Source organism: Zootoca vivipara, chromosome Z1 (genome assembly GCF_965207765.1).
Source record: "Zootoca vivipara chromosome Z1, rZooViv2.hap1.1, whole genome shotgun sequence".
NCBI lineage: Eukaryota > Metazoa > Chordata > Lepidosauria > Squamata > Lacertidae > Zootoca > Zootoca vivipara.
This window is the reverse complement of record NC_142583.1, coordinates 38,816,869-38,844,538: the sequence shown is the minus strand read 5'-3', so window position 1 is coordinate 38,844,538 and position 27,670 is coordinate 38,816,869. Positions and strand designations below refer to the sequence as shown.

The 27,670-nt window shown below is 44.5% G+C and overlaps 1 protein-coding gene across 1 annotated transcript in view; it reads right to left on the bottom strand.

The window, feature by feature from the left end:
* OTUD4 (OTU deubiquitinase 4) overlaps positions 1–24,835 on the bottom strand; it is a 32,127-nt gene extending 7,292 nt beyond the window's left edge. The window contains exons 1-17 of the mRNA XM_035112459.3: positions 24,145–24,835; positions 21,387–21,470; positions 17,676–17,726; positions 16,452–16,498; positions 15,909–15,981; positions 13,000–13,081; positions 11,209–11,347; positions 10,473–10,530; positions 9,142–9,259; positions 8,969–9,033; positions 7,133–7,233; positions 5,966–6,090; positions 5,701–5,872; positions 3,675–3,840; positions 1,201–1,354; positions 807–862; positions 624–695 (exon numbers count right to left, since the gene is read on the bottom strand). Coding sequence (XP_034968350.3) covers positions 624–695; positions 807–862; positions 1,201–1,354; positions 3,675–3,840; positions 5,701–5,872; positions 5,966–6,090; positions 7,133–7,233; positions 8,969–9,033; positions 9,142–9,259; positions 10,473–10,530; positions 11,209–11,347; positions 13,000–13,081; positions 15,909–15,981; positions 16,452–16,498; positions 17,676–17,726; positions 21,387–21,470; positions 24,145–24,333 — 1,752 coding nt within the window. The 5' untranslated portion in view covers positions 24,334–24,835. The remainder of the gene's footprint in view (positions 1–623; positions 696–806; positions 863–1,200; positions 1,355–3,674; positions 3,841–5,700; positions 5,873–5,965; positions 6,091–7,132; positions 7,234–8,968; positions 9,034–9,141; positions 9,260–10,472; positions 10,531–11,208; positions 11,348–12,999; positions 13,082–15,908; positions 15,982–16,451; positions 16,499–17,675; positions 17,727–21,386; positions 21,471–24,144) is intronic.
* Positions 24,836–27,670: the final 2,835 nt, after the last annotated feature.

Sequence of the window (27,670 nt, the reverse complement as noted above, 5' to 3'; positions counted from 1 at the left end):
TCCAGAAGGCAATTGGGCCTCATCCAGCCCGCAGACCTTAGTTTGCCTACCCATGATCAAAGGCAAACAGGCAATAGAAGACCCTACCAAACCCTACCTAGATGCTTCCAAGAACAGGCACTACTAGGGCATGAAAGTCATTATCCTTCCCTGTTCATTCCTAGTATCCGGTGTTCAGAGGTATACTGCTTCTGGACCCAGAGGTTCCAATTAGCCATCATAGCACTCTGAGCTGACCAGGTTAGCTACACAGCATATGCGACTTCAGGTGAGCCGGTGAGCAGTTTTACAGTTACCAAGTGACAGGAATCAAGTGGCACTAGATCCGGTCTAAGATATCTATTATGTGGAGGGACTCGGCATCCATTACTAAACCAGATCAGTGTCTGCTTTAATTAAGGCATTCCTCTCTGATTAATAGTGTGCACCCCAAACAAATCCTCATCCTGTTAAATCAGCTCTTCCCAGACGCTGTTTCTGGCGATTGTGCCCAAAGTCCCAACCAAACAGCATCCGGGAATACGAGGCATTCCACTGTAATCTGAACCTGCGATAGGAAGGAAAGCGGAAACTCTAGGTTTGTCACCAAAAAGGTGGCAGAATTTAAGCACAAAATCTCTTACTTGTTCCAAAAATGGGGATTGCGAATCCCCATGACCTGAGGGAGGCGATATTCGTGAAGCTTCTCCATGGTTCTGGAAGTCAAAATGGACATACATATCACAGTTGCTTTGTAAGCTTTTGTTTTGTGAAAGGCTATGGTGTTTGGGGTACATGTCACAGCTCATCAAATTTTGAGTTATTACCTCAGACATTTTTGGCTCAAAATTCTGATCTATGAGGATCTGCCCAGGGTTACATTCTGCAACAGGAAAATAAAAAGTACCGTTAACAAAGTCAAGATATTATGATGCAGACTTCAGGTTTTGGTTCCCCAGATGTTATTGGAGTACAACTCCCATCATCCCTCACCAGTGGTCAAGCTAGCTGTGGATGATGGATACAGAAGGTTGCTAACACTGTATCGTCATTTAAAATACCGTTCAGCTGCGAGTTTCTCAAAACTCGGCAAGTGTTTAAAGTAATCCCCACCCTGCCCCAAATTCCCTCATATTGCATATCTTCCTTATTTCACAAAAGCTGCAGAAGAGCTTCGACTAAGGATGTGTCAGTTTTAAACCAATTTCCCATTTTTTATACCTTTTTCCTCTTTTGCTTCCGCATTTTTGCTTTTTCCCTTCTCTTCTTTCAAACTACTTCTTCTTCTTCCTCCTCCTCCTCCATTAGATGCTCGGTGTTTTCTCCATCCAGTGTTATCAGTTGTTTGAGTAGCTGCCTGAGACACTGATGGGTTCTGAAAGAATTGAGGTTTTTTTTAAAAAAAACTAAGAACTAATGTGTACCACATTTTTTATCAACAGGGCCTGGTCATATAACAGTCACAGCAGAGTCCTACCACCTGAAAAGACCTTGCTCACTGCTCTCCTACTAGTGTAAGCTCTACTTAACTGAGTTCCTCATTGGTGTAAGATGAGAATGCCCATTGCCCTAGCCCCAATACATTAAAAGGGGAGGGGGAGGCAAGTTCCTACAAAACTGCAATGCCTTATCTGTGACCCTCCCAAAGTTGGTGGACTTCGACTCCCAATAACCAGCCCCAAACAGCACGGCCAATGATCGGGGATGACAGCAGCTGTAGTTCCAACAATGTACGGAAAGCCACAGGCTGCCCACCAATGCCACAAAAAGAAAACTAACTGTGCTGAGGACTACAGCCTTAAAATTACAAATCTGATGCTTTAAAATGTAGGTTAAATTCCATTAAGAATGGGGTGGGAGGGAAGAGTAACAGTCTCAAAAGAGGGAAAGCCCCACACAAAGGACTTCCTTCGGCCACAGTTGCCTTTCTATCACCAGAAAATTAAAAAAAACCACCACATCCTGGTCCTGCAAGCTAACTTTATACCATTATGAATGTATAACAAGTTCTCAGTAGCTGCGCAACTAAGAGACAAATCACAGAGGCCAAGATCCAAAATGCCATTTTAGGTGCAGCCGGTGGGGTTGCTTTTAGAAAACAAACAAAAAACCTTCCCCCACCATTGTAGAGCAGTTGCTCTCATTGCATCGCAAATGGCTTTTGAAATGGAAGTGTTTAAAATATATGTTCCACGGTTTATTGGATTCTGTCCAGTATGAGGACAACATCTGGTACATCTGGTACAAAGACAATCCAGCTTTTCAGTTATATTTTCTTTTATGACACTCTTCTGTCCTTTTCATTGGGGGAGGGGAGATGAGGGAGAGGGAGAACAGTTTTGGCAGAATGGAATGCCAGAGGAATGATGGCCAATATCTTGCTGGCTTATGATAGTTACAAGGCCAAAAATTGCCCCTAACCTTCAGTACTACTTATTACCCCACACTATTCCATGAATCAGCCCCCAATCCCTGGCTAAACTCCTTAATTAAAGAAACAGAAGCAGACAGGCCCAGTTCCGGATTTCCCAAGCAAACTGACCTTGGTGGGGTCTGCAGTGATATTATGAGCACCCACTTCAGCCAGTGCCCACCCACCAGTAAATAGTTGATGGGCAGGTTACTACCGTGAGCTTCCAGCCAAAGCAGTGTGCGTATACTCACCAGTGTGAGAATACGGCAGCTACAGTTATCAAGAGACCCGGGGTTCCACCCCCCACTTGGCTATGAAGCTCACTGGGTGACCTCGGGCCTGCCTCTCAGCCTAACCTACCTCACAGGGTTGTTGTGAGGAGGGAGGGGCATGTTCTGTCATGTTTTATGACTTATGTGTGTCCAGTTTTGTAGCAGAAAAATTATATAGAATACAAATAAATCAATTCATGTTAAATGATGCTTCCTCGCCTCTGATGCATTTATCTTGGGGGTAGCATCTTTAGATTGGCCTCAACTAGGGCCAGGGCCTTTTCAGTATTGGCCCCAACTTGGTGGAATGCTCTCACAGGAGACCAGGGCCCTGCGGGATTTGACATCTTTCCGCAGGGCCTGCAAGTCAGAGCTTTTCCGTCTGGCCTTTGGGCTGGACCCAGTCTGACCACTATGTTTTTCCTCCCTTATGGTTTTGATTTGGGCCATTTTAAAATGAGGCTGCATTTTTAAAAAAATTCTTAAATGTAAATTGTATTTTAATCCGCATTTTAATCAATTGTTTTTTTCCTTTTACGTTTTATTGTAATTGTAATTTTATTGGTGTCAGCTGCCCTGAGCCCGGCTCTCACTGGGGAGGGCGGGATATAAATAAATAAAAATTATTATTAATTATTATTATTATTATTATTATTATTACTACTACTACTTTGGCTCTAGTCCACCCATGTGTGCTAGGAAGACCATAAATCTACTTGGCACCACTGTTGCCCAGAACCTTCCTTATTCTAGAAGCAAAACTTTCCACAGTGTTGGTTCTTCTTGTTGGATATTTTTTTTGGGGGGGGGGGTGTTATATTGCACTGTGTCTCTTCTGTTATGATACCAATGTATTTACACCATACTTAAAAACTGTCATAAAAAGATATACCAGGTTAATGCTGCAGCAGTGAGAAGATAAGCAGCACTGATTTTGCAACTCATTTTCATCATTCACTGAGCAAGAAAACAGTGTGCTCCAAGAAGCGTCCTGTGTCCTGTACACGTACCGAAAGCGCAGGAAAGGCTACTTCATCCCAGAACTGAATCTCATAAAGTGAATGTGTTTCCTCTATGGCCTCTCTCTCCTGGCGCTCCTCTGGAGAAAGGCCAAAGTAGTTACAATCTCTGCTGTTCGTATACTCCAAGTCTTCTGTTCTCTCACGACCTGCCCTTCTGAAGAGGGGAAGAAATGGTTTTCAGCCACTTTAATGGTTTAAATAGCTCCTTTTCCAAAAGGACATCAGGTATGATACCCGCTCCCATAATACAGTGGTACCTCGGGTTAAGAACTAATTCATTCTGGAGGTTCATTCTTAACCTGAGGTACCACTTTAGCTAATGGGGCCTCCCGCTGTCGCCACACCGCCGGAGCACGATTTCTGTTCTCATTCTGAAGCAAAGTTCTTAACCCGAGGGACTATTTCTGGGTTAGCGGAGTCTGTAACCTGAAGCGTCTGTAACCCGAGGTACCACTGTAATTCAAATGCTCAGTTGAGTTTGATTTATAAAATATAATTAAGGAAATGTACACCACATGAGACGAAATGGCTAAATGACTTTTTTTTTTAAGAGGGAGAGAAGTGACCGCCAGGTTATTGGTTCATCCACACTAAACTTTCCCACACCACCAATCTAAAGCCTCACCCCACTGGAACAAACTCAGCCATATTCAAAGATCGACAGACTGTTAACTGCCTCAGGACCAATGTTCACACCTCTGCTAGAACTGAGGGGCACATCTATCTCTTGGGGGGGGGGTTCTTCGGTTCTTCTTTTCAGACGGAGCCTTACATGTCCCCTCGGCCTTGAAGGTGTTTAATGTAAAAGTAGTAACCACCCTTGCCTATGCTGCCCCGCTCTGGGCTGCACTGACGAACCTTGCGCCCTTAGAGACGTTGCAAAATCAATTTCTACGTAGGCTTCTAAAGCTTCCCCTGTGTGCGAGTAATGCATCTATACGCCTAGAATTGAAGATCCCCTCATTAGAGTCCCTCCTGTGGAAGAGAAGTCTTTAATTATTGGTTAACTCTTTGGCTGGCATAGACCACCAAGCCATTATCTCGCCCAATGTCTATGGCGAGATGATTTTGCAAACCCCTGGACTAGCAAAATCCATGCTAAACTCCTGCTATATGGAATTTCTCCCATAGACATCCTAAATCTAGATCTTACTTCAGCAAAGAGACTTATTAAACAAAGACTGGGTGATATTGAGCTACAACGTAACATTATGCTGGGTGGGGGGGGGGGGTCTGTTCGCCTCTGAACATTGGCATTACTCCAATACATCATGTCCCAGCATATCTATCCTCCCTCACCACTGCTTCCCACAGATTTGCTTTCATTAAAGCGAGATTTAATGCCTTCCCCTCAAATGGACTGAGACACAGATTCGCCAAGGGCCAGGTGTCTGCTCTATGCGTCTGTGACAATAAGTCAATGGAATCCCTACAGCATATAATTTTCATTTGTCCTCTGCATAATGCGGCACAAACGAATTTACTGGGCCCAATAATCCTGAAATTGGCTGATTCCCCAGCAGAGACACACCTTGCCTTAATTCTACAGGACTACGACCCGCATATATCCTTGCAAGTAGTGAGGTTTTTAACCCCTGTTCTCTCCCAAAAGAAACGAAATGGTCTGTTGTATGACCACTGAAAGTTTTATTTCTAACCGTAGTTTTTATACACTTATGTTTACGTTCATCACCAATGGCGGTGGTGTGGCCGTCTGCTGAAATCTGATTTTTGTATTTTGTTTTTTTGTATTTTATGTTGTGCGTTTTATACCTAATGGGCTTGTAGCCGTAATAAACTCTGAACTGAACTGAACTTGGGGTGAGGGGACTCACAGGTCAACATGGTAGTTATTAGAAATCTGACAAAGAGAGGAAGCTTCTGAGCAGGAAGCAGCCCTATATTAGAATATTCATGAACATTCGGAAGTTGTGATCCCTAAATTATTAAAAGCACCAAGAATAAAATACCAAGCCCCCCAAATTAAGAAGTTTTAGTGACAGGCTGAATTCACCTTAATGCCTGCGAGGGATTTCTGCCTGGAGTGCTGTGTTCAGGAGAAGTTTGCTGGAAATAAATCCCAGGGCAGGACATGTGATGCTGCCTTGTGCCATGCAGTCGAGGAGGCAGCCCTGATGGGTTTTTCATTGGCTTGTTTGGATTCTTTGACCCTCTGAAGTCTCCGTCTGAAACAACAAGAGTTTGCCGGATTCATCACAGGCAGGCTGCTTGGCAAAAAAAAAAAGTCCATACAATATACAAAGTGGAAGGAAACCTACCAAAATGACTAAACTGCCCATGTGGTGAAATTGGCTTTTTTATCTTCTTCCCTGGCACAGTGTTCCAGCTTTCCAGAGGAGCTGCTTGTGGGATTGGCTTAAGGTTCTTCAGGAGTACGGAATGCCTGCAGGGGAGAAGATAAGGCAATCACCAATTCCAAGGCACTGTGCTGCAACTCAAAAAAAAACCAACTCCAACAGCATAGCTCAGAATGGTTTACAATAAATTTATTTTGCCAAGAGCTCCTGCCCCAACTCACGTTGCTCACCAACCCCAACTACCACCTCCCTTTACACCTCACCCCAACTCCCCATTCCCTCATCGCACCCGTGCTCCTCCATTCCTGCTTAATTGAAACCTTCGCCATTGTTTAAAATTGCCATTTAAAAAAACTGCCTTCACTTTTGATCCCCTCCCAAGCCCTGACTTCACACAAATCCTCCAATGGGGGCTGTGTGTCAACAACCCTTACGTTTATATTTACACAGGAAGAAACACTGAAGAACAAGACATACTATAAAATACAAACAGGCAAGATTTAAAGGCAATCGTTTTCCAGCATTAAACTTCTAAAGCCACTATTAGCTCATTCCAGCCAGGAGCTAGAAAGCCTAGTATATGGCCATGGTCTACTAGCTCCTTATAAAATCAGTTCCACAACACAATTAGGAGAATTTCCCAGAAAATGCTGACATGCATTATAAAATGGAACTAAAACAGCGTATTTCTCCAAACATTTTAAGTGCCATTGCTAATGTTACCATCTTATGCAGTTGTACAGACACCGTTGCCATAGCTCTAGGGCTCACCTCCAAAAGCATCTTAGGACAAGGATGGGGAAACAGTTGTGGCTGGATCACAACTCCCATTATCCCCGTCTACTGGCTATGCTGGTTGGGAATGATGGGAGTTCGAGTCCAGCACTGTCTGGAGGGCCACATCTTCCCCATCCCCTCAGAGGAAATGAATTAGTTTGCAGTATTGCCTTTGCTCCTTTTGATGGAAGTCAGGCAGACACAAAGCCTGCAAAAATACCTGCAGATTTTGGAGACTGATTCAAAAGACTCTAGCATTGACTAGTGCGCCTACTGTCTTTTTTTTTTTGCCCCTGTGTCACCAGTCACCAAGACGTGTGACCAGGCAGAAAATGACAATGTTTCACTTACTTGGCACCAAGCTCTTCCACAAAAACAACAACTGGTCCATTTGGAGACTGGACTTCTTGGATGTGAGCATTATAGAATCTTCCACTTTGGTCTAAACGCACCTATGGAGTAATGAAGAGGAAAGGAAATGTTTCTGAAAAATAATGTCTTTCCTCCTGAACCACTTTGCCAGTATCAAGCAGAAGCAGTACTGATAGATGCCAAGAAGAGAGAAGTAAATTAATACAGTTTGAGAGATCCTGGAACCTTTCACAAAGCAGATCCATACCTCTCCCCTTGGGACCACATAAGGAATAACACTGCTTTACCTTGTGTTAAGTCACAACAGCAGCCCCACACAAATTCCTGCCATCAACTCACCTATCTGCATTCCTCACAATCCAATCCTACTACAGCGAGGGGCAAAGACTTAACTGGGCCGGAAGCAAAACTCACAGATGAGCCACAATCCCCACCTGGACTATACATCTAGAGCAGCATCCTATCACATTAAACAGTAATGGCTTCCCCCAAAGAATCCTGGGAAGTAAAGGTTGTTATGGGTCCCGAGAGTCATTAGGAGACTACTATCCCCTTCACACGGGTGGCACTGTGGTCTAAACCACTGAGCCTAGGGCTTGCCGATCAGAAGGTTGGTGGTTCGAATCCCCACGACAAGGTGAGCTCCTGTTGCTCGGTCCCTGCTCCTGCCAACCTGCCAATGACTGCTGTTCAAAAGCACTTCAAAGTTCAAGTAGATAAATAGGTACAGCTCCGGCGGGAAGGTAAACGGCATTTCCATGCGCTGCTCTGGTTCGCCAGAAGCGGCTTAGTTATGCTGGCCACATGACCTGGAAGCTGTATGCCAGCTCCTTCGGCCAGTAAAGTGAGATGAGCACCGCAACCCCAGAGTTGTCCACGACTGGACCTAACGGCCAGGGGTCCCTTTACCTTTACCCCCCTCAAAGAAATACAGTGTGGTTTAACAGATAACCCCTCCACCCAGGGAACTCTGGAAACTGTAGCTCGGCGAAGGGAATAGGGATCTGTTAACAACTCTCAGGACCCTTAAACTACACTTCCCATGATTTTCTTTTTGGGAAGCCACGACTGTTTAAAGTGGCATGATACTTTTTATATATTTATAGTGCAGATGGGACCACAACCAGCACAGGTACTACACATTCCCCACCTTATGGACTTCTTTGCCTGGCATTTTAATATTCAAAACCACATCCAAGACAAAACACTGTTTCCTACTGATACCTGTAAGTTCTGCGAGATGCAAAAAGCAGAATTATGGAGGTAGCAATTCTATTTAGGAGAACAGAACCCTTGTTACCGTAATCCCAGAAGTGGGGAACTGGATCTGGCAGGACAGATTCTTATCTTGCATCAACCTGTGAAGACAAACCTTGACTTGGGGGAAGGGGGGAGGGCTGCTTACTTGGCATCAAAATGACATCAGGTGACCCAATTTCCTTTGCAGCAGGCAAAAGCACCGTGCTGATTGTCATCAATTGCAACGCTTGGTGCTGGGATCGCTGGCACTTTCAAAAAGGACCAGCAATTAGAAGCAGAGAGGGAAGAGAAGGAGGAGGATGAACTATAAGGATTGCCACCTTTTTGCTCCAGGGAGGTTCTGGGACTTTCATTTCAGCAGCTTCCCTCAGTACTGAATCTTCATGCCGGGGGGAAGAAGGAAAAACAAGCCCAGTTTGATTTCAGCCTTGCATTTCTGCTTTTAAAGGCACAAAACTTCTATCAAGAAAAGAAGTGGCAACCCCATAGCGGCACACAAGACTGAGGAAGGAAATGGTAGTTAAGCGGAATTGGCTCGCATTCAACGTCACCTACTTTGCATTTATCGCCAACTGAATACTGCATGCCAGCAGCAATAGAGAAATCTTGCTTTTGCTGATCTGCAAGCACAAAAAGAAAACACGTCATTATACACCAGCAGGTGAGCACAGAATAACACTTGATGCTCTTCTTGCACCAAGAAACTGATTTCAAACTACGGAGCTCACCTCGTTTTGACTGCTGCCAGGCTTCATATTCAATATTTTGGTAGACTGACGGATTCAGTGACCTAAGAACTCCTCTAGGTAAGGTAAGGGAGTTGGATCTTCCACGTTTGTGAAGCTGCTGTGTTATATAAATAAGGAAGAAAAGAATACCCATTGCAACAACAGAATATTTATCTTTACGTATTTCTTTATATAAAAGCATTCATACCACTTAATATTTCAAAATCTCTATTTTTTGCACAGATATGAACAAGCTTGGGCACAATGCAAGTATTGTTTGCAACACAGTAAGACCACAACTTACGTTCCGGGGTCACTAAAGCCAAAACCATATATAGCCAAAATACATTGGGTGCAATGGCGGGTAGGATTTCTAAAGCCCTTTTTCCTGGACAGTCACCCCCTTTCTGCTCCTCATTCATTCACTTAGCCAAGTGTGTAAAGCAGAATGTGCACAAGTTAAATACATATAGGTTACAGGTTTACTGTTTATCGATTTTTAGATTCTTACATCATACATACAAAAGAAAAGATCTTCAACTATAGCTTTATAAAAATTCCTAGACAGTAGAAAATCTATTTTAATTAGTCAGTGTAGCCTGATATATCTCTGATTCACAGAGCATACAGAGCAAAGCTTACCATTGCCTTAATTAACACTGTTTAGCAACCAGAATACATTTCCCCCACTTTTTTCTGACCAGATGTTTAAGAGTCAGACTAAAGGAGCGACCTATTTTTTCCCCTCAAAGGCAAACAAAAGGTACTATCAGAGAACTTGCATTCCACCAAAAATAAATGCAGTTTGCAGCACAAGCCTGTGTTTACTTAGACGCAAGTAGCGAGGTCTTCAGTGAGGCTTGCTTCCTAATGCAGAGGTCACTCACCTTTGGGGGGATCTGAGGACACATTTGGAAACTGGAACAAACTGTTGTGGTCACAACTCACGCAATAAAACCTATTCTACTGGCTGCAGGGGAAAAATGCTTCTTTCAAGCCTACTTTCATGGGCAAGGAAAACTACATGACACCACAAAAGACCTCTGTGGGCACATGTGCACCCACGATAATTGTGTTGGCAACCCCTACACTAAACAGTTAAGTTCATGTAGGACTACAGCCATAGCAATGTGAACTATGGTGTTGCACTCATTAGCTTCAGTGCACTGAAATTTCTCTGGCTTACAACTTATGCCAGCTAGCATTCCCTGGATGAACTTAAGTCAAGCTCCTAAACACCAATGGTAATATCCTTGGCTACACTGACACAGAGACACAGAACTTTATAGGTAACTGAAAGAAATTAAAGAACAAAAATCAAAGCAATATACCTGTTTGCCTTCAGGTGGCTTCAATCCATTGGTATGATTTGTTGCAGCCATTTCACTTCTGTGATGAGCAAAGGTACAGAAAAGCTTTCGTTTGCAACAACAACAAACTCCATATTTTTGTTCTGACACTATCACCCAGCTTTGTAAGTAAGTTCACAAACATTACTAACGTATAGGTATTTTTGCTAGCCTGCTAAGAGGCTAAAACCATGGAAACACAGGCTACTAAATAAATCTGCCTTCTATCAAGTGCACTGGGGACAAAGGAAGCCCACTTCATGTCCCAGTCTACCAGAGAAAGCCAACCCACTTACTCTCCGGGATGGAACTGCTGGCCACCTACAGCTGCCTGGAAAGGTGTTAAATATTTTGCCCAGCAAACATCAATTGAATGTGGTAAGACAATCTGTTCCAGACTCACTGGCATTAGTAGGACTAATTTATTTTAAATGCAAGTATTCTGGTTTGACCAGGCTGCTGAAATCAGACTTGAAAGCAACTGTTCAGCAAGCATCCAGTTGTTGTTTTTAAAGGAATACAGATTCTGTAGAAGTTTGAATTTTGTATGTCTTCTGAGTAGACATAGTGGAAGAACCAGGTGTTGCTACTAATTTTTTTGCTTTGTTTTTTAGAAACACCGTATTTTTAAAAAATAAAAAATCCCCATATCAGGCATTAAACATCTCAGCCAACATGATCCTCCCTGTGCTTTTTAACGCTGAATTTGTACACTTACTCCATGTCTCCGTCCTCTGAATCAGACGCTTCACTGTTTCTGTCGGCATCCTTCGTCACTTCAGGAGGGCTGAGTTCTTTTAAGATTTTACTCACATCGACACCAAACACTTTCTCGTACAGAATTTCATACAGAATAGCTAATCAGGGCAACCAAACAGCATTTGTCAGGGTTAAGCAATCATACTTTAAACAGTTCTACATGCGACATCATTTTACATTGTTTGAAATTAGGCATCAGGGATACTATTTGAGAGGTATTGATGCTGCCAATGTGTCCTGCAGATTTATTCAAGGGAGTTAAGCAATCTGGGAAAGTAGCCAAAACTCAGCTGATTAATGAGTCAAGGGCTGCGTTTGGATAACCACATTTGGCATGAGCAGGCAACAATTATTCTTCAGTTTGTGTGTACTTTTGTAGAAATACTACATTTCACTTTCTGGGTGAAACTTCATCATATCTATACAGCTTCCAGTTCCTAGGCAGGAAAAGGTCATTCTTGGTTTCAACAGAAAGATTCATAACGAAAATGCCAGATTGTATTACAGATGCAAGAATAACTGCTCTGATCTGGAGAGTCCCTTCCATCGGCAGGAAACACTGTTTTTCATCAAATGCTCAAAACTCCTCACAGTTTAAGAGGCAGTCCATTCCACTGCCTCTTATTTATTATATTTATATTCCTCCTTGCTTCCAACATGGAACTCAAGGGGACTTACATGGAGGTTGGATGGCGGCTAACAGATTGAGGTTGAATCCTGACAAGACAGAAGTACTGTTTGTGGGGGACAGGAGGCGGGCAGGTGTGGGGGACTCCCTGGTCCTGAATGGGGTAACTGTGCCCCTGAAGGACCAGGTGCGCAGTCATTTTGGACTCACAGCTGTTCATGGAGGCGCAGGTTAATTCTGTATCCAGGGCAGCTGTTTATTAGCTCCATCTGGTACGCAGGCTGAAACCCTACCTGCTCATGGACTGCCTCGCCAGAGCGGTGCATGCTCTAGTTATCTCTCGCTTGGACTACTGCAATGCGCCTTTGAAGGTGACCCGGAAACTATAATCAATCCAGAATGCAGCAGCTAGACTGGTGACTGGGAGCAGCTGCCGAGACCACATAACACCGGTCTTGAAAGACCTGCATTGGCTCCCAGTAAGTTTCCGAGCACAATTCAAAGTGTTGGTGCTGACCTTTAAAGCCCTAAACGGCATCAGTCCAGTATACCTGAAGGAGCGTCTCCACCTCCATCGCTCTGCCCGGACACTGAGGTCCAGTGCTGAGGGCCTTCTGGCGGTTCCCTTGCTGTGAGAAGCCAAGTTACAGGGAACCAGGCAGAGGGCCTTCTCGGTAGTGGCACCTGCCCTGTGGAATGCCCTCCCACCAGTTGTCAAAAAGAAAAACAACTACCAGACTTTTAGAGGACATCTGAAGGCAGCCCTGTTTAGGGAAGCTTTTAATCTTTAAGAAATTAGTGTATTTTAATATTTCTGTTGGAAGCTGCCCAGAGTGGCTGGGGAAACCCAGCCAGATGGGCGGGGTTTAAATAATAAATTATTATTATTATTTTATTATTATTATTATTATTTTTATTATTTTTATTATTCCCATGTGGTCTCCCATCCAGACACTGTCCAGGCCACCCTCAAACAAAAGCAAGACACAGAAAGTTGTGCCTTCAAATCATGCTGCAGTTTGAAGGCAAGTAAGCACTGGAAATGGTTGCCTCCAAGAAACGTGGGAACGTGAAGCTTCAGCTGGGTCTGCCAAGGCTCACCATCAAAATATCAGTACTTACACTGGCAAAGAGCAGCACTGACTGTGTATTCTACCGGATAGACAATATCGTAGTGGCTTCCACTGGTGAAACACAGCAATACCTAAGAGAAACCAGAAGAAGAATATTGAAACAGTATGATCAGAAAACAACACGCTGACCAAAAAACCAAATCAACAAATACCTCCACAAAGCAATTTTAAAGAAACATTTAGCAAGTAGAACTGTTTCAAGACGGCTTCCGGGTTCAGCGCCAGCGCCGATCGGCGGGGTTTCGTCTCGTCTCCGAGACGGCCCGTCCCTGCTAGGAGTGGGGAGGGCAGCGAGAGCGACGCTGCGCCCCATAGAACCTCGGGAAGGGCGTCCCGGGGGCAAATTTGCTCGGCACAGCCCCAATCCGGACTCCCCAACCCTTCGGCTAGCTCTAATAAGAGCTCCGGAGCGAGGAGGGTAGAAGTCGCGGGGGCCATTTTGAGCGGCAACGTTATTCTAGCAGGGAGAAGCTTCAAGCCGAAGGCGGAGAGCGCTGGATTCTTCCGAAAATAAAACGATTGGAAACAAGACTGTAAGTAACCTCACGATTTGGATTATAAAACAATTTGGATCTGGGAGAGAGGGGAGAAAAGAGGAAGCCACCCCCCCCCCACGGCAACAAAAGAGACAGTAAATAGAAACCCGAAGCTGTAAACAGAAGATTTGCAATTCAAAAGGATCCCTCAAAGGCATCAAAGAGAATCTCCCCTTTGATGCAGGGTGAAAGGGGAGAGAGAGAGACTGTGGTTGTGAGCCCTGCAGCAAGAGGTAAAGACTAAGAAAAACCTTTCTTTTCCTCGGGAGCCGGCAGCCCAGACAACCCAGTGAGTTGATCAGGATTTATAAGTCAATTTTTATTTCACTTTGTATTTCTGGACTTTGTGGAATTTCTTTTTTGGTTTAAATGTTTGTGAAATGTGAGTTCGAACTTTATTGTTAATAAGACTTGAAGAATGCAGCCAGTTTGTTAAAATGGAGTCGAGAAAATAAACTGTGATCATATTCCACCCCACGTGACAAGTTTTGACCTTGGCAGGATTGAACTATGTCAACAAAAAAGTGTTCCCCTGAGTTCCAGCGGTCTGTTTTGACCTTAATGTGGGAAACAAGAATAGAGCTATGTCAAGAGGAGACACGACGGCAAGAGTTACAGCAACAATTTCAGATGGTGATGGCAGAATATGATTTTTTAGAAGATGAAGCTTTTGACACTGAAAAAGATGAATGTGAGAATGACAATGATGGTGACTGTGATTTGGAAGGAAAAGATGAAGATGAGGACTGTGATGATTCAACACAAAATGAAGCACACCACGAAAAAAATGATGACTTTACTCTACAAAAAGTTGGATGGAGTGCCCTGCCTTTGAGGGGGGCACGATTGGTATTATTGGAACTCCAGAACGCCCACAGGGAAGAAGGAAAAAATATGCAGAGAAGAGAAGAAATTCAGGGGTCCTGTATGGTGGCCTGGATGGCAAAAGACTGTAAACAGGGGGTGGGGTGAAGGGAAAGTGATGTTGTGATTATAAGGATGGATTAACAGGTTTATAACTGGTCTGCTGATTATGGAATTTGCTGGATTGGGGGGGTGGAGCCGGTAATCGGGGATGTAAGGTTAAATTGAGAATAGTTATAGTTTTAAAAGTGAATGGATTTTGGAAAAATGTGAAAATATGGAGGCTTATAGAGGGAGTAAAAATTAGGCACGGGAAGATAAAATGGGAGTTTGATTTTTCAGTGATTTGAATATTAGATGAAAATGTTAACAATTGATTTATAAGTTGTATAAGATACAAAGGTGTATTTTTATAAAGTAAGAAACTGTTGCAGATAAAAAAGGGATGAAAACCGGGGAAGGGGGGGGGAGGGGAAGCCCACAAAATATGGTTTTACAATTATGAATGTAAGAAAAATTTTTCTGTTTTGTATTGTTTTTTTCTCTTTTTTTGCCCTTTCTTTTTTCTCTTTTTTCCTATTTCTATTTTTCTCTTTTTTTGGTATGACAATAGATGGTTGGATGGATGGCCTCCTGCGTACTGCCCTGGTTTGCTGGAGCTCCCTGGTGGCAGGGGGGGGGCTTTGGGGTCAGGGGAGGGGGAGGAGGACAGAAATCCAAGCATAAAATGGACCATCTCTGACTGTTCACCTACATGAGATACTTCTGTGGCAGGGGAGGATCCATGTGGGTGGGTGGGAAGGAGGTGGAAAAGGTGTTTATGTATGTACCGTTTTTTTTTTGTATTTTGTAAAATTAATAAAAAGTATGTTTAAAAAAAAAGAACTGTTTCAAGACTCTATACTTAACTAGTTGAATACTGTCTATGTTTCCTGGATATATTGTTGGGTGGGGCGGAGAATTCAGATTGGGACTCCGATATCAATCAGAGGAGGAGGGTTAACGCTCCTCCCCTGCCTCAAACATCACATCCCCAAGCCAAGATTTCAGCCATAGGCACAGGGCTGCTTTTTTAAAAAATGCAATTGTTATTAAGTTTCAGAACACAAAAAATAAACAGAACAAAAAAAAATGCTCACTGCTACTGCACAATACTTGCAAGTTGCCTCCCCAGTATGGGAAACAGCATTAAGACTAGGAAAAGTGACATGGGGAAGGAGTTTCCTCCCCAGCCCTGATTCAAATCCGACATAGAAACTGTTGATATTTATTTTCAAGATGCAGGAGAAACTAACAACACAACTCTCATGTTTTAGTCTGGCTTCAAGACCCTAAGCTAAGCAAGCTTAACCCAAGCCAAGCATGTATTGTTATAATGCTGTGCTCTTGTTTTGGGCTCAGAGGTAGCATGCCATTATCCCCACATGGCAAAACATGCCACACCAGCTATGCCCTAACTATTCCGCTGCAAGTTTGCCAATATTAGCACTTCTCTTACCTTGTCAGGAAAGCCATTTTCAGTTACATGCGAAGGAGCAGAATTTGGTTCCTGATATATTATGAAGTCTTTTCTAAAAGAATATGCAAAGGGGGAAAATATATTAAAAACAGACTTTAAAATAAAATTAACAGTACAATGTCATTAACAGTACAATCATCCACATCCAAACAGTTCCAGAAGAAGAAGAGGAAGAGGAGGAGGAGTTTGGATTTGATATCCCGCTTTATCACTACCCAAAGGAGTCTCAAAGCAGCTAACCTTCTCCTTTCCCTTCCTCCCCCACAACAAACACTCTGTGAGGTGAGTGGGGCTGAGAGACTTCAGAGAAGTGTGAGTAGCCCAAGGTCACCCATCAGCTGCATGTGGAGGAGTGGGGAATCAAACCCGGTTCACCAGATTACGAGTCTACCAGTCTTAACCACTACACCACACTGGCTCTATCCGCTAAGAAAATAGCAACTTCAATTTTTGCCAAATTCTTCACAGTAGCAAAATGTTTGTTTTAATTCATATTGAAGGAAAACGTAGAAGTATTCTTACCTGTACATAAGAGAAAGGGCACTTATTTCCACTTGTCCGACCCATTCCTATATCAAAGGGGGGAGGAGAGATATTTGCAATGAAAAACCACCACCAAGGAAGAATACTTCTTACATCAAGTTAGAACACAGCCCACCAAGAGCTTCTCCTCCACAAGCCCAGTGGAAAGTCACCAAGTTGCTCAAGAACACGCATCAAGTTACCAGCAACAGACTAACATTTTCAAAGTTTCATCGTAACTCGGCTAATGTGCATTTGCTGCAGCTCATCAGAAATATATTTAGGGGTATTAAATGAAATTTTAAAAGTCATTTCAATCCAGTTGAATGAATATTCCCAGCTTCCACATAACCTCATCCGTGAAGTATATTATGCAAAATATTGGAGGGGGGTGGATTAGCCCCCAATACCAATGCTTGGCACCCCTCTTCCCCAAACTGTTTTCCATGTGTCCAACCGTGCACACAGGACATTGACTTAAGCAACTGGCCTATTTGATTAGGCAGTCTATAGGACTCAGACCGAGTTGGCAACTCAGACCCACCCAAGCTACATATCTGGCAGGTGGCACACCTCTGTTATCCTTCTACTGCAGGCTTCCTCAACCTCGGCCCTCCAGATGTTTTGAGACTACAATTCCCATCATCCCTGACCACTGGTCCTGCTAGCTAGGGATCATGGGAGTTGTAGGCCAAAAACACCTAGAGGGCAGAGGTTGAGGAAGCCTGTTCTACTGCCTATTGAAGAACTTCCTTTTGTGAAAAGCCTGGTCTGTATCTTGTTGTTTTTAATTGTTGATGCTTTCATTGTTTACCCAAATGCATATGGCACTCTCAACGGTAAACGCCTACATTAAGATACTATTAGAGGCTTTTGTCTCCTTTAAATCTTTGGCAGCTTGCTAAAGCCAGCTAAGGACAGGGCAAAACGGTTTCTGAATTCCTACTTGCAGGGACCAGCAAAGTCTCTGCGATTCAAAACGTGTGTTGCTCCACCATCAATATGGGGTAACGGGTACTGTTGTTATCCCTTTTGCAAATTCCACAAACACCCATATGGACTCAAATCATTTTTTTAGTGAAGAGTGCATCACATGTAACACCAAGTCACAAGAAAAGCTTGTGCACACTGCAGGATTAATATTTAGGGGAAACAGATGAGCCAGCCGAAGTCAAATAGTCTGCTTTACACCACACACTGCATACTTAATCCAACAACACATACCTGAGGATTTTCAAGACTCTTCAGGTATTCTTCAAATGGTCCCTCTATAAACTTTAAAATATTAACAATGAAAAGAATTTGTTAGCAGCACAGTGGTGAAACAGCTTCGACAGAATTCCAGAAAAAGTTCAGCTCTGCCTGGAAACCCACTGTGTGATCTGAAAGCCCTTCCAGAGCAGGGGACCCTCAGAGACCCAGGGACTCTTAATCTCAGGGTCATGAGTTCGAGCCCCACATTGTTGTTTTTTTTTAACATACTTTTTATTAATTTTACAAAATACAAAAAAAACAAAAAAAACGGTACATACTTAAACCCCTTTTCCACCTCCTTCCTACCCACCCACATGGGTCCTCCCCTGCCACAGAAGTATCCCATGTATGTGAACAGTCAGAGATGGTCCATCTTATGCTTGGATTTCTGTCCTCCCCCCCCTCCCCTGACCCCAAAGCCCCCCCTAGAGTTCGAGCCCCACATTGGTCTTGCAAGGGGTTGGACTAGATGACCCTTTGGTCCCTTCCAATTATATGATTCTATGACTGAATGCAACCCTCAAGGTTTGCTGATTCAGCCTTCACGATTCCCTGGTCTGTAACATCCTTGGGTGCTTTTATCTAGCTGAAACATGTCCTTTAACTGTGATAATGTCTCTTGCTGCCCTAGACAGGTGTGTTCACATGTCCTATGTGTATAGAAACCTCTGCCTTCTGCATGGCTAGAATGTGATGTGGAATGCCACACAAAAGTAAAAGTCACAGTCATTGTTCCACACACTTTCTGCCAACCATTGGCACACAGCTGCTGGAAAGTTAAGGCCTTCAAGTTAAAAATAGGTTCCCCACCTGCTCTAGTTTAAGATTTAAGGGGGAAGGAAAATGCACTCTGCACCTGCTCAGAGGTACTTCATATGTTCCAGGGTTAAATGCTGGGATTAAAAACAGATGTCAGAGCTGAGCCCTGGTACAAATTCAATGCTGCATATCAAAACAAAGCCTTCAATAACTTTTTCACTTTTATTTATTATTTACTGCATTTCTTTCCCACCTTTCCTTCCAGGAGCTCAAGGTGGCATATATAGTTATCCTTCTACCTATTTCAGGCATGTCCAAAGTCTGTTTGGGGGGGGGTAATACAGCCCGCCGGTCGGTTTAATCCGGCCCCTGTGGCAGTTTATTTCCTGGGGTAAAACCCCCCAAAAAGCTCAACAACTTCAAGCCTAAAAAAGGTCAACAACTTCCTCACGGCCCTTCACTTCATCAAATCTGGCCCTCTTTGAAAAAAGTTTGGACACCACTGCCCTATTTTATCCTCAACAACTTGTGAGGTAGTTAGGCTGAGAGCAAGTGAGTGGTCCAAGATTACCCAGTGAGTTTCATGGCTGAGTGAGTATTTGAACCCTGGTCTCCCAGGCCCTAGTCCAACAAGACTCTAATCACTGTTGCTATCCTTACTGTAATGCAGTCCTGCCTAGCAAATAGCCTACCTCAGCAAATTACTCATAAATAAAAGCTGCAACAATCGCAATTTTGTACAAAAAGTTATGTCGATTCTTCTTCTCCAACATTATCTTAGACATAACACTTAATCAGCCACAGACAAAACCAGTCTACTATTCAATTCAAAATGTAAAAAAATAATAATCCTAGAACAGTTCACATAGGCAAAACACCCCCAGCCACACAATCTACATGGAAGACACAACAGATGTTAAAAGTGATCTGACACATCCCAGAGTGGCCATCTCCACTATCAAAGCAGCTTGAGAAAATGTTGCCAAGCCCATGAGAATTACAACAAACTCTTCCTGGCAGCATCTGAGGATACACCAGGCCACACATTGCCTCCTCCTGCACAGGAATACAGATGTGAAAATCCCCAAGACAGCTCAGGCCACACTGCATGCCGGAACCATGGGCCCTCTTTGAGGAAGCTCCCAAGCTTTGAGCTTGAGACTGATGATTATCTAAGAGATGCATCCAGATGACAAGCTTCTGGCAGGTGTGCCAAAGTAAGCAGGTTCATGTTACAAATCTGACTCTTGCCACATTAGGAAGATACACACCATACAGCTACAATATGTATGGGTATGTGTGTACATACATGTGTATTACATTTGTTCATAACAACAAAGTAATCGACAATAACTGGAGAAAATGCAGCTACACTGTTAAGAATGCATGCAAGCAATCTAATGCAAGCAGCAGTGGTACGGACAGGAATGCTGGTTTCACGGTATTTGGACACCCCTCACAACAAGTTCCAGTGCCCTGGGGAAAAAGCTGACTCAGATGAATTATCTACAAAAAGCCACACCTATACAGTGGTACCTCAGTTTAAGAACAGCCCTGTTTACGAACGATTCGGTTTATGAACTCCGCAAAACCGGAAGTTAGTGTCCTGGTTTGCAAACTTTACCTCGGTCTAAGAATGGAATCCGAACAGTGGAAGGGCACCAGCAGCGGGAGGCCTCATTAGGGAAAGTGCACCTCAGTTTAAAACAGTTTTGGTTTAAGAACGGACTTCTGGAACGGATGAAGTTCATAAACCAGGGTACCACTGTACTACAAAAAGGGCAGAAGAAAACCGTGGGATAGTCACCCTGAGGCCACTGAAGCAGTTCTCTCGGGGGGTGTGGCGGGGTGGAGTGGCAGTAAGAATCCCCTGGGAGGTATGGCACTGCCACTTACTGTAAGGGGGAAATTGGTGGCGAAGTCCCTATCAGACTGACAGGGGTTCCAGAAGTGCATTTACACAGCCCTGACCTCACCAGCACCCCTTCTCAGTAAGCGGCAGAGACTTCGCTGCCAGGAGGCTACTGCTGTGTCTCTGCCAGGTGAGCCGCTCCTACATGGCCATCAGAAAAAGATGGCCAGAAAGGGGGAGAGAAAAAAACTGGGTTGTGTATGTGGACAGTAGCTAATAATTCTTCCATGGATATTAGCAGGACCCAGTAAGTTGGGGACTATTTTCTTCTTCTGGGAGAGAAAGTGAAGCTTCCACAAAGGTCATTTGTCACAAATGTTTTTTTCATTACTTTTTTTACTGATTGCATTTGTATCCCACTTTTCCCTCCAAGGAGCTCAAGGTACCATGCATGACTCTCCTCGTTTAATCCCCACAACAGCCCTGTGAGGTAAATTAGGCTGAGAAGCAGTGACAGGCCCAAAAAACATCCGGTGAGCTTCATGATTGAGCGGCGATTTGAATCCTGATCTCTAAGGTCCTAGTCTAATACTCTGACCACTACACCACACTGCATTTATTTAGAGCACTTATTAATTCACTATGTTCATTTCTCTCTTCCCATTGTGGAACTCAAGGCAAAGTACAAGGGGGTTTCCCTGGCTGCGTCTCCTCCAGGCACTGACCAGATACAGACCTGCTTAGCTTGCATTAAGAGATGGACTGCATCATGTGTCTTCAGCCCATGTCCTGCAAGCATAAATCGTCTGATCAAAGCAAAACAAAGTTGCCCTTGGCTAGAGTGTGTTGGAAGGAGCGTAGACCCAGGGAGAGTGGGAAAGGAAATGGTTGTTTACACCAACCTTCGCTAAGCTGGCACCCTCCCTTTTGGACTACAACTCTCATCAGCCCAAGCCAGCATTTTATTTTACTTTTTGCCCACCTGGCATACACCCACAAAGCAGAGCCATGGGGAACAGCATTGCCCCTGATAAGACCCCCCCTGCACAATGAAAACATTGCTTGCTTACCGCTTCAAAATGCTCTCTGTTGTTCCGCAGGAAGTGTATACAGGCTATCCTAATGTCCAGATGTTGAGCCTGGGAATGGAAAACCTAGAGGAGTCAGATAAAAAACAACAAGAAGGTGTTTGATGAATTTGGTACCAATGAACAGACACATTACTGAGTTTCAAACTTGTATATGCTGATGCACTCAAATGTAAGGAGTCAAAAAGCTGCTGCGTTAGTAGTAAAGGCAAAATAAAGACAAATATACAGCAAAAACTGAGGCCTGATCTGCACATGTGGAGTCTGAAGTGGAAGAGTAGACCACACAAATTTAAATTTGGGGGGGGGGAGAACTAAGCACTCTGTGAAAGTGTGCCCATGCTTTTGCTTAGTTATGTGGGTTTTATTTTTCAAGTTTAGGGAGACATTGAAAATGGTATTTCCCACATGCAGTCTGAAAGACATGAGAGATGTAGCTATAATACCTTGCTGCTCCATCTCACTTTGACAGCTATGACTGCCTCAGTTGGAAGGGGCAAGGAAGGGCACAAAAAGGAGCCTCACCACCCTCAGTCAAGTCCAGCTGAGCAATAGCTTCTCCCAGATCACAGCTTTAAGAGTGGGGAGAAGAGTTCAGAAAAAAATATTTTAAGAATGTTATGTTACGTGACATTGCTGCTCAATTCAATCTTTTTACATGGTTTTGTATTGTGGTATATAGCTGACACCCCCCCCCCCAAAAAAAAATCCCCAAAAAGCATTAGTAAAGGTAAAGGACCCCTGACAGTTAAGTCCAGTCGTGAATGACTCTGGGGTTGCGGCGCTCATCTCGCTTTACTGGCCGAGAGAGCCGACGTTTGTCCGTAGACAGTTTTTCCGGGTCATGTGGCCAGCATGACTAAGCCGCTTCTGGCAAAACCAGAGCAGCACACAGAAATGCCATTTACCTTCCCACTGGAGCGGCACCTATTTATCTACTTGCACTTCGACGTGCTTTCAAACTGCTAGGTTGGCAGGAGCTGGGACTGAACAACAGGAGCTCACCTCGTTGCGCAGATTTGAACCGCCGACCTTGCGCCACCCGCGTCAGTGAAAAGCATTAAAAATGCTCAATTAACTAAGGTTCTGCTTCCCCCAGCAGAAGCCTGCCCCCCACCTATAATGCTCCCTTTTTGAGGGGGGGTTACCCATGATCTCCCCCAAAAAAGCTCAATAACTCCCCCCCCCAAGTGAGTCAATAGGCGGGAGGGATGGTCCAGCACAGAAACGAAGCAGCCTGCTAGAGGAGGAAAAAACCCTCCTTGGTGCCCAATAAAAGAAGTACAATTCCTTTCCCTCTACCAGCAGCCTTTTTGGCTTATTTTACAAGGCTATCTAGTGCTTCAGAGGCTTTAAATCACTGCACACATAATATTATGTTGTCCTTACAGCAATCCTGCGAAGTAGATCAGTTCTGTCCTACTTCCCATACTGGGGAGGGGAAGAAAGAGACAGAGACTCACCTGACTCCTAATGAATTCAAAACAATCAGGAGTTCCTAATTCATACTCAGCTGCTCCCTGACAACCCTGATAAGCCAACCCAGAAGGCTTGCGGCACCTTAAAAGGACTAATGAAATTGTTACGGCATAAAACATCTGCTGAAATGGACTTCACAAAAGCTTAGGCTATAAATTACATTGCCAGCCTTGTTCAAGGTGCCACAAGACTTTTTGTTGCAACAATCTAACTCGGAAATAAGGGTGCTTTTAAAAATATATATTAAAAAAAACCTGTTCTCAAAAGTGATTCAGTTATAAGCATCAGGAATCAATTTGACAATACAGCCCAACCCTGCGCCCCACCCCCATCCCCGTCTCCCCACAACTGCCCCTAGAAGTGGAAGCATTACTAAACACAAGCCAAGTCCCCTACATTCAGCTTTGGGAAGGTGCAGAGTCATTATAGCGACAGGAAGCTGACCTAATTTCAAAGCAGCCCTGGGGGTGTTTTGGACTCTGCAAGCCAGACAGCGTTGCACCCATTTCCCCCAGGACGAATGCCATATTCCAGGTCTGGACATAAATGCTCCACGAGTCGGCTGAGCCACAACAGAAATAAAGCAGACCAGAGGCAAGGCGTTTTGCGTTTTCAGGCTACGCACTTAAGGAGGCCGAAGTTTAACTTTTTTTCCCCTTTCACCATCGTGCATAAATAATATACAAACATCCCATCAAATATATACAAAAGGAAGGATAAATATCGCGTCTCCTTTCGTTTACCAGCAGATTTAAAATAGTAGTCTACAAAATTGGAGCTGGGAACATAATAAACATGGGAACCGAAACAACTTGTCGGAAGGTGACCAAAGAGCTGGAAAGAAAAGAGAATCGTTTCCCTCGAAACTAGAAAAAGACAACTACCGGTAGCAAATATCTCTCTCCACAGTGCAACAAGTTCACGGAGGGCGCTCAACTCCGCTTTTCACACGTAGATTTTTTTTTCCGGGCGGGTTTCTTTCCTTGGGCGGCTGCGCCCCTAACCCCGCGTGTGGACCTGGAGACCGCGCAGCCCAGATCCGCAAAAAAAACTTCCACCAACACGTTTTCCCCGGCTTTCTCCGCCGCCTGAAGCTAGAGACAGCCGACGCGCGCCGGCAGGTCAAAGTCCTCCTTTGCACCTCGGAGAGGAGGGAGAAAGACCCTCTCCCCAAACAAAGCCGCCTCTCACGACCCTCGCGCCCTCCGCTTGCCCACCCCGGCCATGTAGCCGCTTGCAAAGAGAGGCGTTGCGCGCTCACCTGCTCCGCCACGGCTCGGAAGAGGCATGACCCGTCCTTCGCCACTCGCTTGCGGTACAACCCCTGAGATCGCAGGCAGGCGTCCATGGAGGAATCCGCCGGGGCCTCCGCGCTGGAGCCCGGGGGGCTCTGTTCCTCGCCACCTGGCTTTTCTGCAGCAGCAGCAGTAGCAGCAGCCGTCGCCTCCATGTTTATTTATTGCTCCGGGGTTGCAGGGAAATCGCTGCTTTCCCCCCTTCAGCCCCACATGCTTCAGGAGAAAGCGGGAGAGGTGCACCCAAAGCCCCTCGCTCCAAGGGCGGCTGGCAGCGCAGCGGGAACCGGACTCCCGTTCGCAGGTCGTCCGCGCGGCTCCTGCGAGGCGCACCGCATGCACCGGGCGGCGGCAGCGGCTGCCGCTTCTTGCTCGGCCTTCCCGCCGGAGTTTCCTTGGCTTCAAGCCCGGCAAGGAGAACTTGCGCGCTCTTCCTGCTGCCCCGCTTGGCAAGGCGGCTCCCGCCCGCTCCCTTTACGCATCACTGGGCTCCCGGAGCGGAAACAAAAGAGAAACGAAACATGTGGCGCTTTCCCTCCCTGAAACGCGCAGCCCTGAAGTTTGTTTTCACTTTCAGAGCCAGACCGACACCCAAAGGGCTTCTGGGAGTTGTGGTTCGGCCGCTGCAGGAAGCGGCCGCGGCGGGGAGGGAGGGAGGGAGCCGGGAGGCAAAGGGGGTCGGAGGGAAGCGCCGACTCCTCTTATAGGAGGGCGGAGGAGCAAAGCAGCCTGCTCTTTCCCGCGGAGGAATCCTTGGCAACACCACCTTCATTAAGACCAAACAAAACTCCGCAAAGCAAGCTTTCAAGCTCTCCAGAAGTCTTCCTGAAGCTAAATGTTACAAAGTACGGCCCCCCACCATAGCTGCCAAGTTATCCCTTTTTTAAGGGATTTTCCCTTATGCTGAATAGGCTTCCTCGCGAGAAAAGGGAAAACTTGGCAGCTATGCCCCCCACCACCAAAAAAAGTCCAAAAGTTAGGCTGGGTGTTTAAGCCATGAGACCTGCATTTTTAGACCCAATCCAATGGTGGAGATTGCAAACAGTGGGCTGTGCACATACGTCATACCATAAAAGCACATTCGTTCCATCAGATAACTGGGCATTGTAGTTAAGAGTTGCTGGGAGTTGTAACCATCCTCCTTTTCTGCAAATGAGCTTTGGATGTAAAGTGACAGAGAAGAGGGAGATTAAGCATGTGCAGAGTGTCTTTCCTTCTCTCTAATCAGTGACTGAAGAGTAACGTTTGTTGATACAATGACTGCATTTTTCTTTACAGGTGGGTAGCCATATTGGTCTGACGTAGTCGAAACAAAATAAAAAAAAATCCTTCCAGTAGCACCTTAGAGACCAACTAAGTTTGCCATTGGTATGAGCTTTTGTGTGCATGCACACTTCTTCAGATACCATCATACCAATGACAAACTTAGTTGGTCTCTAAGGTGCTACTGGAAGGAATTTTTTTATTTTGCATTTTTCTTCTCTGCCTCACAAGCAAGCCAGTATGCTCCAATAAGCTGGGTCTTAAAATGGCACTCCCCACACCGGTTATCTGTGTGGAATGTTTGCTGTGTTGCAAATGACACCCCTCCCATAGCACCAAGCGCACTGGGTGATCTTAGGCCAAACACGGTATCTCTCAGCCTCAATTCCCTCTCAGAGTCGTTGTGAGGATAAAATGGGTGTATCATGCCCAGGTGGTGTGTAGACAGAATGTAGTGGGATGTAGTGGGATTTTCACAACAGAAAAAGTGCAACATTCCCAACACTGTGGGAAAGCCAATTGAAATTCTGCTTGTCACTTGCAATGGAAGAACGATGATTGGGTAGCACTAGGAGCTAACTTGTCCAGAAGCAGCCAGGCTTAATATGCTCCTTTTTCAGCCATAGACACAAAATCAACATCCATTCAATTAAAATCCAAATGCAATAACAACCGCAACCAACATAAAACTCAAAAATCCACAATATGCTACCAATTTACATATCACAAGGTTACAATATTTAAGGAGAATATTGTTCTCTTTTCAAAAGTGAACACACATTGCTTGTTTGCCCCATATTGGTTATTTGGAACATCCTGAGAGAATGGAGCAAACCCAACAAAGGGCTGCTGGTGGCACTTTAGAGAGTCCCTAATTTTACAGGTCAGAGCTTGTGAGATCTTACCAGCTGGTAGCAAAAACAACACAGACTTTTGTGGCTCCTTTAGGAGTTAACAAATTATTGGTTTATAATGAATAATAATTTATTATCATTCATGGATTATGGTCCACTTAATCAATGTGGCTAAACGGAAGTTGCTGAACCATTAGACATGGACTGGAGATTGGGAACAGCTCTGCCTGACTGCAGAAAGTAATTAGGTGTGCATAAACACTATTCATCTTGTTTTGCCCATTCATTCATTACATGGCTGGCAGTAGATCACACCGACAATTGATTGTATATTTTACTCCCTTCTGTAGACCTTGTTTGCATTAAATTTTGCATAGTGGTAGCTTTTGCATTGATGTGTCTTCTGCCCTCACTTAGTAACAGTTAATACACACGATTATTCTTTCTGTTGTGTGTGCGTTTGTAATTTGCCAAGTTACAGTACTTTGTATATCTAATTGAACAGGTTTTGATCCACAGAAGCTTATAGCACAGTAAGTTTGTGTGCTTTCGAAGGTGTTGTTGTTTTTCTTCCACATGCTGGCTGGGGGCTGATGGGAATTGTAGTCCAAAAGCAACCAGAAGGCACCAGGGACTCAGTTATACAGCTGCAAATAAAACGTTTTAAGAAGTGTGTTGTAAAGTGCATTATAAAAATGTGATGCTAGATGGCGATGGCGAGCTATGGCGAATTCAATATATTTTTCAAAACATTTTTTTAAAAAAAAGCATTTTATTTTCACAACTTTTAAAAAATATGTCTAGATTCCACCTAGGTTAGCGAAGGCTGAGCTAGATAATAATGTGCTATCTTTGAGTGTGATGAAACCTTTTACTGAAACAAAAAAACTCTTCCAAGATACTGAAAACAAGATACTGAACTATGGGGAGGGGGGGTCATGTTACACACCCAGACTGTTGCTTTATCTGATGAAAACTGCTGTCAAGGGACTCCTATCTGCCAATCACCCATTCCCACCACCCTTCTGAGTAATACCCCTCCCCACCCTCTGACTATACATAAGGGTCTGGTGACTTCTGTTTCAGTGTATCTGAAGAAGTGTGCATGCACACGAAAGCTCATACCAAAATATAAACTTAGTTGGTCTTTAAGGTGCTACTGAAGGAATTTTTTTATTTTGCTTCGACTCAGACCAACACGACTACCTACCTACAGGTAAGACTGGGAGAGACATAGGGAGCTGCCTTATATCAAGTGAATCCAATGGCCCATCTAGCTCAGTACTGTATTGTGTACATTGAATGGCAGTAGCTGCAGGGTTTCAGACAAAGGTTCTCTCTCAGACCTACCCAGAGGTGCCAGGGATTACCTAAA